General features: G+C 36.4%; 1 protein-coding gene across 4 annotated transcripts in view; it reads right to left on the reverse strand.

Annotated features, from left to right (window-relative positions):
* LOC135482519 (calbindin-32-like) overlaps positions 1 to 18,351 on the reverse strand; it is a 51,059-nt gene that overhangs the window by 3,711 nt on the left and 28,997 nt on the right. The window contains exons 3-11 of one of the 4 annotated variants that reach the window (XM_064762607.1): positions 16,206 to 16,262; positions 15,704 to 15,784; positions 14,386 to 14,493; positions 9,600 to 9,632; positions 6,132 to 6,176; positions 5,693 to 5,764; positions 4,439 to 4,507; positions 2,520 to 2,617; positions 88 to 142 (exon numbers count right to left, since the gene is read on the reverse strand). In XM_064762607.1, coding sequence (XP_064618677.1) covers positions 88 to 142; positions 2,520 to 2,617; positions 4,439 to 4,507; positions 5,693 to 5,764; positions 6,132 to 6,176; positions 9,600 to 9,632; positions 14,386 to 14,493; positions 15,704 to 15,784; positions 16,206 to 16,262 — 618 coding nt within the window. Of the gene's footprint in view, positions 1 to 87; positions 143 to 2,519; positions 2,618 to 2,678; positions 2,777 to 4,438; positions 4,508 to 5,692; positions 5,765 to 6,131; positions 6,177 to 9,599; positions 9,633 to 14,385; positions 14,494 to 15,703; positions 15,785 to 16,205; positions 16,263 to 18,351 lie in introns of all 4 variants that reach the window. The other 3 variants (XM_064762606.1, XM_064762608.1, XM_064762609.1) reach the window with 3 other exon arrangements.

The following is an 18,351-nucleotide window of genomic DNA, read 5'->3' on the forward strand; positions in this document are numbered from 1 at the left end:
TTTCAAATTTTGACCTTGACTTTAAATGTACTGAGATAGGAACTATGATAACCGGCCAGTCCAAAGAAAATGTGTCACAATACGTACGCTCTTTTCCTTGCTGGCGAACTGGCAAAGGAAGTTTTCTTCGACGGGCAATAGTCTGAAAAATGCATTAGTCACTAATTTATGTTACACTTCTTGGCCATTTTGATCGTGTATCACAATCACATCGAAGATTTGACTTAAATCAAGAATAAACAAGAGCATGGAATCAGTGGATGTACCGGTAATTAAAGAGTAGAATATATAGTGATAAACATATTCATAAGAATTAAACAAACATCGCATTAAATAATTCAGAGGAAGCTAATTATATACTCGAATACAAAGCATGGGAACAACTGAGGTATCAGCGGGACTCTGACCAGCGCAGCAGCGACTCAGTCCACCTCGCCAAAAGTCTCGAGCGTTTTCCTTAAAAAGTTCTTGATCACACCGGCAACAAGTTGGCATTAGTTTGTTCGTTTGTTTTCAGTCCACTTTTACTCTAAGACTTTTACTATGATACTTGAATCGCAACAATACAGTCAACTTCGTTGGAAATGTACAAAGTAAGTGACCATGCCGATTAGGGAAAAAAATTCAGAAAAATACTGATCAAAGAAAACGTAAGCAAGACGTCGTAGTGAATAAAGATGTCAGTACATTTACGTTCATGTGCAGATAGTTCTCAGGCAATTTACAAGACGAGGAATTATATGCATTTGAAAGATAGACATAGAATTTCCCTTTCAACTAAAACGTATAAAGAATGCGAAGATGATGAATTCGGTAATGATAAGAAGTAAAATGAATATAAATTGAGATTATTATTCTTCAAGTGAACGATTTGATATTATGGACAGAATTGTCTTAAAGCATATACGTACACTGAACCAGCAAGTTCTTACACTCTACATACTCCCGCTCTACGTGCTCTGTATAATGGCAAAGTCTTAGCCTTTAAAGGCACATGTCGTTCGTGCTTATTGTATGTTCTCGTGGCTCAGTTGAAATAGAAATAAACCTTGCCATACTGAAGTCTACAAGCAAATTCGATGAAGCCTGGCATTTACAGCGGCAGAGTTGAATATCATATTCACTACATATTACACAAATATGTTTTTATTCAAGTTTAATTTCCAAATATATTTGAACGAACAGAAAACAAAGATGTATGAGAACATGTACCACTACCGTTATCCTCTTTTTAAAAACAGGGGAGCCATCTACTGAGGAAACGGGGGTAGATGACAACTCATCTTTCCTGTCACAAAGGAGAGCATATTATCTTGCACGTCGTGTCTGTTTCTTCCAAAAATAACACTGGTTTAATATTTCTTTTGCTTCTTTTCCATGGTTACATGCTTGGACACCCTTTATTGTATTTATCAATATGAATCCTAATCGGGAGTTAATATCAGTCCGTGCGACCAAACATCACCGTACCCGATCAAGTCATAGTTCTACGATAGCATATACCAGAATTTTATGATAGCGTTTAATGCATCTGGCATCCCGCCTAAGGAATAGAGATGTGTGCAAATAAGATCCGGTCAAAGGGTTCAAGGGATACTTTCAAAAATTATTTCAAAAAGGCATGTCTTTGAGCAAATAATGTTTTGCAAGTATCCACTGATGATAAAGCATGTCCTTATCATTTTTGAACCATTTGTCCCAATAATACAAGGCGCTAGAAACATTGTACCACCTGCCAGACTAACGAATAATATAAATGATAATTCTCTGGGAATTATATTGAACTTGGTATTTCGGGAGTTAACCCATATCAAAACAAGAGTACGGAGATATCTCCCCACAACAGATGCTGCAAAATCCCGAATGTAGCAAATGCAGTAAGAAGTTCACACACGCAGCGAAAGTCTACAATAAGACCAGTAAAATGCACATAGCAGATATACAGATGGTTATATACTTTGTCACCGGTACAATGTGTTTAGCATCATGTAATAGTATTCGTGCCAGATTTACCATGCTAAATGGTCGAAAGAATGGCATGAGTGACTTTGTCAATGTTTTCATATGTGTATTAAAGCAACCACATCAGCACGTGACAACGTTGCAAATGGGTCCCCTGTATAAGAGCAAGACAGTGCGTCCTTCACGAATGGTGCATAAGTTATGGTAATAAAGGCAGTCTTCAGCAACCGCCTGTTAGGCAAGTGACAACTAACATGTAGTGTCGATTCGTCTACTGGCTGTGTTATGCCTGAATAGATGAATGTAGGTTAATATAAAGTAGTCGTTGGCACGAACTGATTGCTACGAAAGCTTACTAATATCTTCCGACGGAAAAAGGTTGTTGTCAATTTTTATGGGCCAGGATGCAGTTGTTACACAAGTTTTTATTGAATAGGTTTGCAGGTATTTTCAATTAACTGATTTCGACCATTTAGTGTGGATGTAATATGAACGTTTAAAAAATGAAAAATCCGAAGAAGCGAAGCCTGAGAGCACGAAATCATTACCAAGCTTACTTTGACAATTCTGCCAGTTCGATTTTTCCATCCCTATTGGTATCATACAGTTCAATGATAGTATCTCGATACCCGTTGATCATTTGTGGATTGATCGCCTGAAAGTGAAGAGACTATTAGAAACGACGACATCTAAACGCTATACTTATGCTAACTTACTTTGACAGTTCGGACAGTTCGATCTTGCCATCCTTGTTGGTATCATAGAGGTTTATAATTGTGTGTTTATAGTCACTTATCATTGTAGGGTTGATGGCCTGAAATTGACAGAGAAAGTAGAATAATGTGCTCTAAGGGTCTAAGGATCTAACTTTCAGCTGTACACGCTTCTACACATTAGGAGATGACGTCACAGAGAGAAACACGAACATGCACAAAGAAGACGACTTACCATCGTATCCAATACCAATGCATGCGAAAATATGCTGCGTCGTTTGTGGTCATGCAGTTGGTTAAAAAGTGTATATCTCAACACGTGTTCATGTATTAAGCTTTAAAAAACACTTCTACACTTCCTAAACCTCAAAATGTACGAGGTACATGCATATATCAATACACCGGTGATGGATTTTTCGAATCTTTTACTGCTTGTTTTGCTGTTTGTGTTTGGTGGCGAACCACATCTGTGCATGGAGTGTTTTTTTCTATTAACAGACCTGATACTAAACATAATAATGCATAACAAGTAGTGTTTGATTGATAATAGCTAGCAATGGATTTTACTTGACACACTCATCATGATGTAAGCCTATCTAACCCATCTTGAAAACCCGGTGACCTCAAAGTATTGTTATCTGCATGTACATGATATCAATCAATTATAAGAAAGGAGGTAGCACTGTCAAATGTTTCTTGAAAGAAAACATCTCATCACTTCAAAAAGTGGTGACGATAATGTTTGTACAATATTCTAAAATTGAAAAGATAAATATAGATATAAAACAATATATCTAAATTTTTGACATGTCAAGAAAGATCTAGAACATACAGCTATTAATGAAAATACATGTAGTAACACAAACATGAAAATATCTGACTGTGCTGTTAACTAATAATTCTAAAGCGATGTACTGTGCTGAAAGTAATGCAATCCATACGTTAAGTGTCGCCTTTACTCGTGAGGGATGCGGAGAGTAATCAAAATGCTGCTCGACTAAATCAGTGGTTTTGCAGTTCTAAACATGTAAAATGCGATGTATTCGGTGCTTTTCTACGTCGATAGAAAAGGAGCATTGGATATTCTGTTCTTGGTGATTTTCGGTTCTGACACACCACCAAATGAAAGTTTTGGCACCGTCTAGAGATTCGACATAGCCGACCACATTTCCAACTTTAAAGCCTTCAAGAAAAAGCAATTTAAAATTGGTATCAATCATAATTAAGTCGAAATTGTCATTGTAGTCAAATGCTCCTTTTCTTTCCTAAATGTCATTTGTAATGAATATAACCATTTTACAATCACCAACACTCTTACTAATTGCTAACTCTCTTACACCAACACTCTTACTAACTGCCCAAACACATGGCTCATGAATAAGAAAATATTATAACTCAATTTAGTTCTAAAGTATTTGCTTTCGGTTGATAAAACATCCCTAAGTCACAAAATCGGCAAGGCCAATACGCATTCTATTAGGGATTGTAAAGAATGCTCCAGCTTCCAACTTAACTCTATTTCCCTAATATCTCTAACAGGATATCTTTACACGAAAGGAAAAACATTCCACTCTCTGGCGATCAAAGGACATATATCACAACTGCGTATTTGGCAAAGTTTGGCTGTTGACCAACTGTTTGCCTGTTATTTGTACCTGAACTGCGAGAGCTAGTCGACCGATGATGTTGGTGGTTGTCAAATGGCAAACTAAATGGAACTGTAGTGTAAACACATGCCATATAACGCAACTACCACTACTGACCAGGAAGAAGCGTCGTGACAGCTTCTTAAAGAGACTCTTGAAAGGTGAGGTTTGCTTCTTCTCCTTGTCCTGGAAGTATTGCAAATTGCAAGACAATGAAGGCCTAAGGGCACGCTATTTTCAAGCTAAAAGCTAAATTGTGTTAGGGAATGAATTAGGTCTCACGTGCGATAGCTATACACAGAATGGTCAGCCAGGTTACCCACTGCCATGGCAAAGGTTTTGAAAGGGAAATTAGAAAACGGCAGTGGTGCATACTTTACATTAAAGACGTAGACACAGGCTTACGTTCCAGATTCAAATGAAAAAATATCGTACACGATTGTGCTGTTTGCTATTCGTATATATTTGAGAGTGCTATTCGTATATATTCGAGATTAAGTTTAAGGTTAACTTCTTCACAAAACGGGGATTGCTACCGTACAGGTACATGTACATAAGCATCGAACTGTGCAAGCATCTTGGACCACCGTACCATATACTGGACAAAGGCACATCACATCACATACAAAATAACATTATCTGAGATACACATATTACAAATTTAATGTTGATCTAAAGAGTGTCTACAGAAGTGTGGCGCGTGTGGTCGACTTATGTCTTAACTATTCAAAAAAACGCAATGTATGATACCAGAATTAATATACGAAATGTCATGAACTTAGTAGAAACAGACTTATTCTAAACTTAATAGGGTATTGGCATCTCAATAGGCGACGCTGATTTTTACTGGGGAATGAGTCAAAATGACAACGTCAGTCTCTGTCCTATTGTTGCAAATAAAAGTGCTGCCTGAATACTTATTAAAGGTAGGTTCAAAAACCAAAGACTCAAATTCATTTTCTGAAAAGAAGTGTCATATAAATTTTGGTAAGTGCAGATTTCAAAACAAAGTATGTGAATTGATTTCATTTACCAGAATATCCTGAAAATAAGGATTCTGAGAGTGAGTTTACTTTTATTTGAACTTATGGTATTCATATTCGAGTAAGTATATGTAAAATAGAAACGAATGAACATTTCCACTAATTATGTGTAAACCTTACATATTTTAACGTTTTCTATCATTATGATAACAGTTTGAATAATCCTCATTTTATCCTAAATTTAGATTTAATTTAAATTTAGTCTAGAAAATTCCATTTTTATCTTACTTATTTAAAAGTATTTCCAGTTAAATATTCATATTTATGAAACAGAGCATACTTTTTTTTAATCACATTGTCAATGGGTATTAAACTCTCTTGCCATTACCTCTGTATTGTGCAGCAGCAAGTCCCGTAAGAAGCCTTCAAGTTCATCAATCTCCAAATAACCACTTCTGTCCTGTAAAAAGAAGCAGAGATCCTAAAAGTCACGTCTAGTTTTCACCATTTTTGTATCAAACTTGTTCTTTAGTGGCTTTGGTCATATATGGCATAAGCATAGCAAGTTTGATGTGAATGTTAATATTATTTCAATTCATGTACTTCACCTCGTGTTTAGTCACCACTAACATTGCAAACATGTTATCTTTGATCTGGTGGAAGCACAAATTGAAATTTAGGCAATGCCTGGTCAGATACATGTATTTGTTCTTCATCAAAATAAAATCATCTAACTACTGTTGACCGGCACTACTCTTTACAGAAGAATTTTAAACAGCACACCTTCCAATTACCAGTCAAGCCACGGGGTATATGCTAAACCCTACCTTGTCATAATGGTACCAAATCTTCAAGAACTCAACGGATGTCAACTATATGGAAAGAAAACAAATAATAACATGACAATATGTCAACAAACAATTCAGTCAGTCAGTCATCAACAATAAATGATATGCAATTTCATAAACATCAAATATTGCAAACCGTTTCGGATTACTAAGTATTGTTTGGAATACATTACATTTGTATTTCTGCAAGTAATATATTGTTAGTGTTATCTAAATCATACCATTATTACAGAAAGGTGCAAAATAAAATTATGTACTTTTTTAAAGTAAACCAAAACAGTAAATGAAGAATAAATCTGCATTTGGGAGACACTCGAATTTTCTACAATTAAATGAGAAAGTATGTAGGGCGGCTAAGGGCAACAGAAATTTATTAGAGCTATTTGACAACAAGGTGACTTATCACAATGGTGTTACCAGTAATGGGCCACGATAGCAAATATTTCTAAAAAACACATTTTAGAGGAGATGAAATGCACTCCTTCAATTTCACCAGTCAGTACAGATCTAGATTCAGACAGGACTACAGAAGTTCGTAACCAGCATTATCAATGCGATTTGCCACCCTGATATAATGTGACAACCTAAAAGGGTATTTCTGTTAGGTTTACAATAAACAAAGTTAATTATCTAATAAGAAAACATTATGAAGCTTAATTCTACATTGCAGAGTTCCTCAACTAACTATATTATATGGATATTACAGAAAATAATCTAAGATATTTCATTTTATACAGCTAAGGGAAAATATACATTGACTAAAATTTCTTGTTGTTTTTTTTAAATTGATAATGCATAATGCATTTTAATGTGTTATGCATTATCAATTTTATTATTACTACTATTATTAAAACAATAGTAGTATATCAAAATGTGCAGTTCAATGTTTTGTCTATTACATGTTGTCAAACCTAATAGGTTAGGAACGTAATAAAGAACGACCAAGTCAATTTTCTTTCAATTCAACAAACCACTCACGTCTCATTAAATGTTTTTGAACTGATGATTCTTAAACTAACCAGCAATTCGCCAAGAGTACTTTCACAGATGTGAAAGAACACTTTTCAATATTCAGCAGGTTAAAAGATCCCTGTGAAATGTTTAAAGGAACGGAATTCTGAAGTAAGGTGATAAACGCAACCGAGTAAACAAACAACAATGAACAAACCAAAACAAAACAAAACATTTTAACGAAACGAAAGGCATGTTGAGAGTGGTGAACAACACCTTAAAACTACATCTAACTGTCACGCTCAGCAGAGATGGCCAGAACTAACTTGAAATATTTCTGAGGATCAAGTGCTAAGATTAAGTGAATCGACTGAGTTTTATTTTGACTGGCATCAACTGACTCACTTCAACTATTTTATAGTTGATGGAAACGATGATTTGTAATTGTAACTTTTTTTTCTTAACATAGAAAAGATCAGTAATGTATTGAACATTGCCTTACCATCTTGCAGTATGATTTAGTTGATGGTGGTCATAAATCATGGAGTGCACCAGCAAATGGCTTCGATATGTAGTGCAATTTAACAGATTAGATGTAGAATACCGTGCAAATTAATGCCACAAGTTCGATATCTGTCTCATGCACATTTCCAAGACCGACTTCTTGGTTAGATAATATAGTCATAACACCGCCATGAGATATCAAAATTCTGACCTTTCTGCAACAGACAACAAAACTTAAAACGGAAACAACCAAACTACATACTGAAGCAACACAATGTCAAACAATATGAAGCAGTAAAACAGGATAAGAAAGTGGGTATAATTATCATGATCAAGGATGACAACAATTATGGTATGACAGTCATGCGATATTGGGGCTATTCAAGATTGTAATCGGCCACAGGCATTAGTTCAACACACAGAAACTCAATTTAAGTTCAAATCTTATAAATTTCAAAGATGGTTAAAATAATTCGACCATTTTTAATAATTGGTCTCTAACGCTAATAATGTTGCAATCTGACCTAATAATAATATGGAATAAAAAGAATTTCCAGGCAATGCAATGCACATTCTTTGGTCAATGCACATGTTAGTGTTAAAATGAATTAGAAAAAGGAAAACTATCAGGCAACCCACGTGATCATCACTAGATAAAAACAAATGCATACAAGATATACTGCAAACAGCCAGATTTCCATGCCTATTTATTTTTGCAATTTGCAAAAGTTATTAAAAATAGAAATTTTCTCACTATTCGCAAAGTCCACGAAAATAAAACACTTGACAGTTTGCAGTATTCAAGGCGAGCCCAGGAAGTTCTTCAATTCAAGCAATTTCAATACAATCATAATTTCGATAAAACTATCAACACTATATAGACTTAAAACCTCAGAATTAAAGCCTGCTTGAATATTTTCCGATATTGTCCTTTAGGACATGTTATGATAAATAAAATTACCTTCTCTTCAAATATATAAAACTCAACTTGGTTAATTTTCATTTTAACTCAATGGTGTCGCAGTTGTAATTTAAACACACTCACACTGCAACGATCGATGGAAACAATGCACTAATGGAGAGCATTCATCTTGTTGCCGCCATAGTTGCATTTTATTTGGTTAAAATTCGGGTAATTATGAGTATATCAACAAAAAGATATGCTTTAGACATATTCAGTTAAACTACTTGAAAATATGACAAGTATCTCACAATTCACGTCTAGTCTAATTGGAAACCTTGATCTTCGTACTCATATTTTGGTGAAGAATACAAACATGTGTCACAAAGTGAGGTGATATCACTCATGTCATTAGTGAAATAATTTTTAAAAATCTATCCACTCGATAATTAAATTTCTACTTTAATCAACTCCATACCCCCCTAAACTGATTATTCATCTTTGAAGATGAAGTAACCAATCTTTCAGGTCGGATTGTTTACACTTTGAAGCCATGCCCCATTGCTTGTGTATTACGATGCTTAGTGTAAATTGTTCACAAATCTGGTCTGAAAAAAACTCAAGCAAGTCGTAAATTTTTGTTTGAGCAAGAACTAGTTACTCAGTATTTTCGGCTGTCAAAGTGGTGTTTATTTTGAAACCACTAGTGAGGCCTAGTCCTAATCCTAAAACTGAAGTTGGCAGCAGTACTGCTTCGAACAGCCAAATCAAGATATCCACGTATTTTTTAAGTCAATTGCCTGCAGTTTGTGAGTTATCAATGAACCAATTATAGGCAATATTCTTTAAATAGAATCTTCTGATCAAAAATGATTTCAACGGAAAATTGTCTCCTGTATATTATTTGCAATGCAACAACAAAAACCAGCTAGACGTCAAGCATGACGCAAACTCAAGCAATGAGGCAGCCAGCGTTTCCCCTCTCAACCCCTATAAAGGAAAGGTTCATACAAATTTAAAACAAACAATAATGCACCCCAATGCACGGCACATGACAAGGGCATATTTTATATATCCCAGTTTAGGCTTACACGAGCATCCGATTTACCGCCCATGATAGAGTTCTGAAATTGAACACCGCAACCAATTATTGTACATAATGAATGAAAGAAGAGCGCTATCTGAAACCACGTTCTACCTTTATTCAAAGTTTTGTCAAGAGAGACTATGCAGGAGGCAAGTGGGCCAGAGTAAACTTCAGCAAGTGGTCGATAGGTGTGATAATATTTCACAGTAAATAAAAGTTCAGCACTATCTATGCTATTCATGCTTCCTACATAAGAGAGGGCAGTTCTCTGAATTTGCATTGTTGTCATTTGAAGACTACTAATCACAACCAACATCACCTGCCTTCTGCCTACGATAGTTTCCCTTCAAAATAGTGAAGTGCATTTGCTGAACATTATATTCGAAACCTCTTTGTTGGAGGTCAGCTTCATTCGTGCTAAATGCTTTTGCCCTAGCTACGTCTGGTTCCCTTCAACATTCAGAGCTGATTAACCAACTGTTTGAAACTAATGCTGAAAGATCGAATGATAGGTTTGATGTCAAGTATAATGTTAACAAATGCTACAATCAGTCTTCAACAAAATGTGAACAAAATGATCAACAAGATAAACACTACTTTACTATCAAATCATTCACTAAATGGTAATTGTGTTTCTAGAAATTGCAAAAGTCACTCATTGCCTACGTATTGTGTTTCTAGAAATAACACCATCCACTTATTGGCTATGTACGAAATAGGTATTGTGTTTCTAGATATATTATTATTACATGTAAACCAACTGCACTGTGTATACACTAGGTGAATGCTCTATTCATCTGATTCAGCATCAGGATATAATTGTCCGATGCACTACATCGTGTATGTGACAATGAAAAGTTCCATGCTGAAACGAGTAAAAGACGCTATATTGCCAGAAATTACAACACACGTTCATAGTAATTGTGATGTAACATAATGTTATAGTTACTCACAATTATTGCCGTCCATATAATCACAATTACATGTAGGGCTATTGTTAACAGGTAATACGCCGTATCGGACCTGTTCCTGCCTATGTGAGCAACTTGTGAGGGGATTTTTGCAAATTCCCCGAGGCGTCAACGTGAACGCCTATTCCATTGTTCGACAAAGTTATCGGGAAGTCGAACAATGGGATAGGCGTTTACTTTGGCGTTTCGAAAACTCCCTGTAATGACTTGTGTCGAAACCTGCATGACAGGATCGACAATAAGCATACTTATTTTCTTTCCTCATTTTATTACGGGCAATATAGTTCCTTTAAAAATCGCTTTAAAAATATTTTCATGAATATAAAGAATTAACATGTTAAACTTAAGTTACTGAAAGATTGAATACGTTAGTTTTGAGGTAAATGTTATTGATAGAGTGTGCCAAGGAAGGAGTTCAAGAAGAATATTAAGTATGAAACATAAATCTTGAATGAAATCGAATTCTTGGAGGTGTAACCTGGTACCAGTCTGAGGATGATTAAGAGAGTCAGGGCCCAGGGATGATAAAGGGATGATAGGGAGGTAGCAGTTCAGTTGGTCGAAAACAGATGACAGTTGTTTTTTTGTCGTAAAGCTTCTCCTACACAACCATTTCATTTTGATTCAATAATGTAACCAATTGATAAATCCTATATACACCCCAAACGTATCCTGATATGGAGTTAGCTGTAGTTTCAAGTTGACTGAAATCTGTAATTACATGATCACAAAATTACTTCCTTGACCACATAAGATGATAGTATCAATATCATTTTAAAAAAATAAATGAACTCAATTATATTCTGAATATCGAAAGGAATAATGGATGTGTTCATCTAAAATAGAGTTGTAGATATGTAAAGTGCCCGATGGAGCTGCAAAATTTTGTTATACCTGCTGTAAATTGGAGGAGCGATTTGTAAACAGAGCGGGATAGAAGTATAAGAACAAATGTAGTAAAAGCATCCAAGTCATTTTGTCATCGATTTCAAGCTCTTAAATGGCTACTGCATATCAAGTAAACATTAACTTTTGTCATCAAATGATTAATCTGTTTATTTGATATGCACTTTCACACGTCCCTGGATATTTTTACATTCGGTGTTAGCAAATGCATGATATCTTTTGGAAGGAATAGAATTTTTTGCACCACACCGATTTAAGATAAAGTGCACTTTTTGTCTGCTGAATTACCATTTTAATAAGTGCATTGTGCTTTGAGGTAAGTATGTTGCAACCGCCTACTTATTAATTGGAAGAAAGGAACCACTGTATTGAGATGTATGTACATATACCAAAAATACAAAGAAAGAACTGCTCTATAATTATACCAGTATTCCAGAATGACATTTGTGCCAACTAGTGTAGAAAATAAGCTTAAGGTTATTCATTGATATTTTAACTATGGACAAATACCCATGATAGTTCAATTATATTCTTTCACTTGTTATGCTGAGGCCCCTTATCAAATGGTATATATTTAAGCTACACACTACTTATCACAAAGCACACCATCATAACATGCAGGTTTCACATGGTTGCAGGGAGAATTAGTATTGGAAATAAACACAAAAACCATGTCACGTTCATAAGAAACTCAAGCCATTTAAGAGCAAATAAATCCATGACAATACTACGCAAATGTAGAATTCCATTCCAAATAGTATATCGTTTTTATTCGTTTTAGATATGCACCATCTTTTTATGATTGGAAAAGATTGTGAGACCATGTACAGAAATATCCTCGGGCTGTACAATAATGATTTTTTATCTCGTATTTTTTACTTATCAAAATTCTGTTGGAATAAAACAATCTTAAGCTGGTTTTATATAGAACACAAAAGCAGAATTGTGAAAATCCAGGCAATTCCCTAGGTGTACTCTTAAAAAACTGTAAGGTGTAATACATGTTATGGTAAATATTTAAGGGATGAGGTGAATTTTTATGCATTTTATTACATTGTCTAAAGGAGCGAGGTTTGTTTATGGTGACAGGATGTACAGTTGACATTAAAGAATGCCATGTATTCGTGTAAACCACTGAGTAAACAATATAAATTCATTTAGCCTTGTATTCATCTCCGATCGAATCCTGGTTCTTTATTATCATAAAATCAACGACAGAATAACATGTTATGTGCCACCTACTGTATACATCCCTTCACGTTTCCGTCAGCGACTTTTTAAACTATACAAATGAAGGATGTTACAACCGTTCATACACGTACTATACACGTTTTATTTATATTTAAAAACTGTGTACATTTATTTAAGACTGAAACAAGCCAACACACTGAATACAGTTATCTAATGCAGTTTACACACAAACTTTGATAGATTTATCCCTGAGTAGCTTGATGCTTAGAGTTTATCTCCTACAGATTGTAATCCCATTTCCATGGCAATGCCCTTACCATCATTTTTTTAAATCAGATACATCATCAACCAGAGGCAGTGATAATTAATGTAACAGGTGACTTCAAAAACAAATTAACCTTTTCGGATCTGCATAACTCTTTGAATAGATTATGACTGAGTGTAGTAAAGGATTCAATGGAATTAATAGCGTAATTAAAATGATTTATATATCATTTGAACTTCTGTAGAAATAAGTACATAGTCACCATTACGAGTACAACCTACTACAGGCAACAAAAACATAATCATCTCTGAGTTGTCACGCGTTTAATAAAAAACAAAAATGGGATCCAGAATCTACTGCTCTATTCATTTAGGTAATTTTAGCCTCAACGGAATATATAGTATAAGATACCGGGAACCACCTAAAAATTTCGATGGATTCCCTGTTTAGATGGAGCTAAAGTAAACAAGTATATTCCAAAATCTTACCTCCATCTAGAATGGACAATAGGATAGAGTTTAGTAAACAAATTATGCAGGTCCATAGGTATATCCATCTCTTCCATGGATAAAAAATATGTGTTATCTCAATCCAGGTATGTACAATTGCTGCTAATGTTTACCATTGGGCAAAGGAAGATCCCCAGACTTTGTCACTAGACGCAAGTATTGGTTTTTGGATCGAAACGGGAGAACCAAAGTCACAATGGGTTTCAATGTCAGCAGAACACGAGATACTGCTAGCTCATTTTATCCAAGGAAGAGATGGTGAACCTATGGTGCTAAAGAATGAGTAAATTCTATTCTTTGGTATAAGCATATGCATGATACCATGACATAACGAAGTACATGTTATGCATTTATCGTTCGGAATTTGCGCTATTTTTGCATCTAAAATTTGCTCGGCAGCGGCGATAAGTCACCCTGAGCCTGAGGAATCACCCTTTAACATCATGTAGTAGCAAATGGTGACACTGACTGTGAACTGAAATTGACTTCGTTGGTTATTTACTCTATTGTTCAATGAGTGTTAATCGCATCCAAAAAATAGTGGAATTAAAGATTTGGTGTCCATCCCTAAAATTAACAATTACATTGATAGCCCAAATTTCGGCCTAAGCACTTCCAGAAACGACTACCCTGCCTTACCTTTTTCTTCCCAAGACATAATCTAAAGCAATCGATGCAGCCCCCAAGATGAGATGATAGCACTTGCTGAGTTCAGAATCATTTCGTCCGCATTAACAACTCGGTCATGAATAAGAAACGCGGCTAGTACAAGTAGTACAAGTATATAGTACAAGTATGATAAGTGTGATGCATCTACGTATAAAAGATACAGCCTAAGTATATGAAAGGTACAGTGTAAATACATTGCGCTACTCCTCCCTCTAATACTAATAGTACAAATATGGCAAAGAATCTGCGTGTGATGTAATGTATGTGTATAATACATACCGCCACTTCATTTCGGAATTCGTTCAGGAAGTTGTCCTCTGTAGGCAGCATCAAGGCCAGTTCGTTCATTTCAAGTTTACCATCGAAGTTTGTGTCGTATTTTTCAAGCTGTAAAATCAAAATAATGTCAAAGATGTCGAAGTGGGCAGTGATTGCCTCTTCGAATCGGCAGAACCTACTCTTTATTCTCGATTGGTTATCACAACTCTCCCCATCTCCAACCCATCCCCACAGTATGCCTTGTCACAAAGAAAATTGATGTGCTGATTTGAGTATCTGCATATAGGACCCTAAAAAGCGAAAAACGGCAGCATTTGTATTTTTCTATAGGATAATGAAGTTACATTTGACTTTCGTAGGATCATCTCTGGAAAGATAAGCAACTCTTGGATACCTTTATAACGATCGGTTATCACTAGTTTATAGTTGGCACTATGAAATGCAGTCTTCGATTTTAGGGCGGAGTACAAGATGTTTTGTGAGGTCTGGAATTAGATGTTTCACGACGAGGCAATTATCGAAGTCACAAATCCACAAGTGCCGCATGCTGCATTATACTGCTTGATACAATTATTTGCCAGCTGATTTCTGGTTTTCACAGTACACACCAGATTCCGCTATGGATTTCATAGACAAGTGATGGTAGCAATATATTCCCGCCTCCCAGTTTTTATTGTGACTGGGTTAGTCGTTTACTGGGAAATAAACCAAACAGCATAAAAAGATAGCAAAGAAACAAATTAGTCGAGGTAATTTCAGCAGGAACCTTTGTTTTATTGTCACAAACATGACAAACAAAGGGATGCATTGGCCATCAATGCCATTATAGTTTTCAAATACAATGTAACGTATTAAGTGCTCCGTGGTCACTTCCGCAATTATCATAAACTGGTTGTTATGGTTATGGCGGGCAACCTTTCGATCCAATGCCTACTCTTATAAATTTTTGATGCTGCAGTCCACGTATATTGAAGTCCGTTCGATTTAACCTTGATTGTTAATGCATTCACGAAGTTGCAGTAGTGTAACGGTGCATGTTGCGCCCAGCTATGCAAACCACTGTTTTCATGTCAGTTTCGCAGCACGCTTCCCGTTATACAAAATACAAGGGGTTTTTCCGTTATGAAATTCACAGTAAACTGACGTAATCAGCTGTTTAACAGGGCCCGGAGATTGGAAACAGCGACTTATCAATACCCCTTATACATACGGATAAAACTATGTTGAAAGAGAACGATTTTTGAATACAATTCTATCCGTATACGTTTAAGGATCCGTGATAAGTCCCTGATCTCAAGTTGCCGTATTTTCTACTTACCACCTTCTGTTTCAGGTCCCGTATTTCTTCGGGGCTTGGGCTGGGGTTTTCAGTGTCCTTCAACACGTCAATCAGTAGGGCCTAGAAGAGAACAACGAATGATATTTTTCGACCAGTAGGACTGGCTTCTTGAGTTCTTTTTTATGTAGCGGTGGCTTTACATTTTTGCCACTATGAAGCCATCGATATAAAACAACATTGTTGCAGATAATCGTCTTGCATGACTACAGAGTTGCTTTTCAAGCAGTTTTCGGGCAAGGAGCGATGACGACATGCCTAAATGCGACATTTATTTACTACTGATACATGTAGTTCTTGTGAATTGTTACTCTTGTCCAATCTATCACAAACTAAATTGTATTTATTCAAGGGTGCCTCTGTCAATTGCAGGATATTGGGGCTAGACCAACTCTAACAATGTAGTAGTTGCTGTGATTTACGTATAATCTCATTGCTATCAACTCGGCTCGTGTTTGCACCTTTCGGATATTCATCAACTTACGTCCAATTCGGTTTTGTCGATGTGACCGTTGCCATCTCTGTCGTATTTCTTGAACAACTGAAAAATATATGAAGAACATTTTATGAAGAGTATTAAGATTTCAAAAGCATTCACCAAGTTGTTCTCAAATATTATATTAACTGAAATAGAAAAGATATGGTTAGGTATGTATTCAAAATGCTAGTCGTGGTAAACCGAGGCAAAACATCTTAATTGTGTCAGCATGTTGCTGTCGATGTTGAGTTGTAAATCTTAAAAAAGTGCATAAACGGGGAAAGCAAATGGGAGGTATCTCGTAAAGAATCCCCATCAGGCATCGAGGTAAATACCAAATCAAAGCTTTCATTAGCGTAGCTTGCCAGTGTAACCTAACATAGAATGATCAACCAACTGCGGTTCTGCAGGACTGAAATGCAAGGTTTCAACGAAATTCTGATGTTTCCATTTGCCCTGAATACATATTCCACCAAGCGTCAAGCCACAGACCAGCATTTAAAAACAAACTATTTCAATGGTTTTAACACGATTTAGAATTCAGAGCTGTTGGTCAGGCTAACGATCCCGAGAACAGAATGGTCTCTATCTTACATGTAGAGTTTCAGACAACTCCTATGGTGCATACCAATTGAAGAACTGCATTGGGAATACCTCTTATTGAACGGGAACCATGTAGCCGTCTTTGCTACTCACTGCCATCTGTCTTTATATATCGCTTCAGCATTATAATGGTATTCAATGTTTCGGATATCGCCTCAAGATATCGGGATACGCAGCATCATGTCAGGAGCTTGCCTAGAATGGGCGAACATTATAGACATGTTAGAGCAAAGCACAAACGAACGCCTTTTTCGGAGCACAGTGCACTGGTAACAAAGCACACACATCATTCTATTGATCTTCAGCATTGTTCTGGTAACTATAGAGTCCTCCCCTCAACCCATCAACATGCAATATTGATGTGGCCCGGAAACGTACTCGTTGACGCTTAGCATTGCCTGTAATGTTCACATTCACCATAACGACTTTCATTTGTCGGTATGGTTACTTACTCTATGTTGGAAAGTAGTCGTTGCATGTGTTGACAGTCGTTATCAGTCATATAATGACTTTAAGCCTTGTGTAAGCGATTTCTTTCATTGCGCGGTTGAGTCAGTAGCACATATTTGAGTTGCTTGCATGTGGGTCAAGCTTCCAATGGTCCGCTTACCCTGTTGGAATACAAACCCATGTCTGTCGATTAAGAACAAAGGTTTTACCGTATTCAGTTAGTATAGTTCATTTTATCCAATTTCTGTGGGTTATTTTCTTGTGAACGAAAAATAATGGGGTCCATCTCAAACCGTAATGACTACAATAAGTATATATACAATTATCTCCTTGATGCAGAAGGTGAAGAGTTTCTGAAGAACACAAAAAAATAAGAGAATTTCTCAGAAGACTTTCGTTTTAACAATCAGATTTGCCCAAGCACAACTTGGTTTAAGATCTTGAGACGGCTGGTTGCTCGTCAATGCATGGCATGTTTGGCACTGAGCTGATAATGATAGGAGTCTCACACACGGATGGCTAAATTCATGTAAGTTAAAAGCGATGACTGATAACATCTTCTACGTCTCGGAGCAACCATAACAAATTGCCTAGGAAGACATGGCGATGATAATTCAATACTGGATGAGACGGAAGGGCGAAGACTCCCAAGTGCCCGGCCATCACTTTGCTAGGATGCAGTACACCATCAGGAGAAAAGCTGCTTCTAGAAATGGATGACTTGAAACGAGATTGAACATATGGCCGATTGAAGAAGATAAATGGGTGATGTCGACGTGGGAGCATCGATCACCAGCAGGGAAGCCAAAACGCCTCATGCGCCACCCTCAACATTTTTAAGCCTACCACGGCAATTCGTTCTTGAGGATCACACTACCATTCCTATCTCTGCATACGATATTACTGCTAGCCTCATCCGTACACTGACAAATACTTTTAAATGAAGAACTTGCCATCAACTTAATGATTTTGGCAAGAAATGGGCCCAGAGCTAAACGGTGGCGGGGAAAGCATAGTGACAAATGGTCGAGCAAGATGACAGGGGACGAAAGCAGGTGATAGAATTACCGTAACTATCGCATAAGGGAGTTGTCTCTTA

Source organism: Lineus longissimus, chromosome 2 (assembly GCF_910592395.1).
Source record: "Lineus longissimus chromosome 2, tnLinLong1.2, whole genome shotgun sequence".
Lineage (NCBI taxonomy): Eukaryota > Metazoa > Nemertea > Pilidiophora > Heteronemertea > Lineidae > Lineus > Lineus longissimus.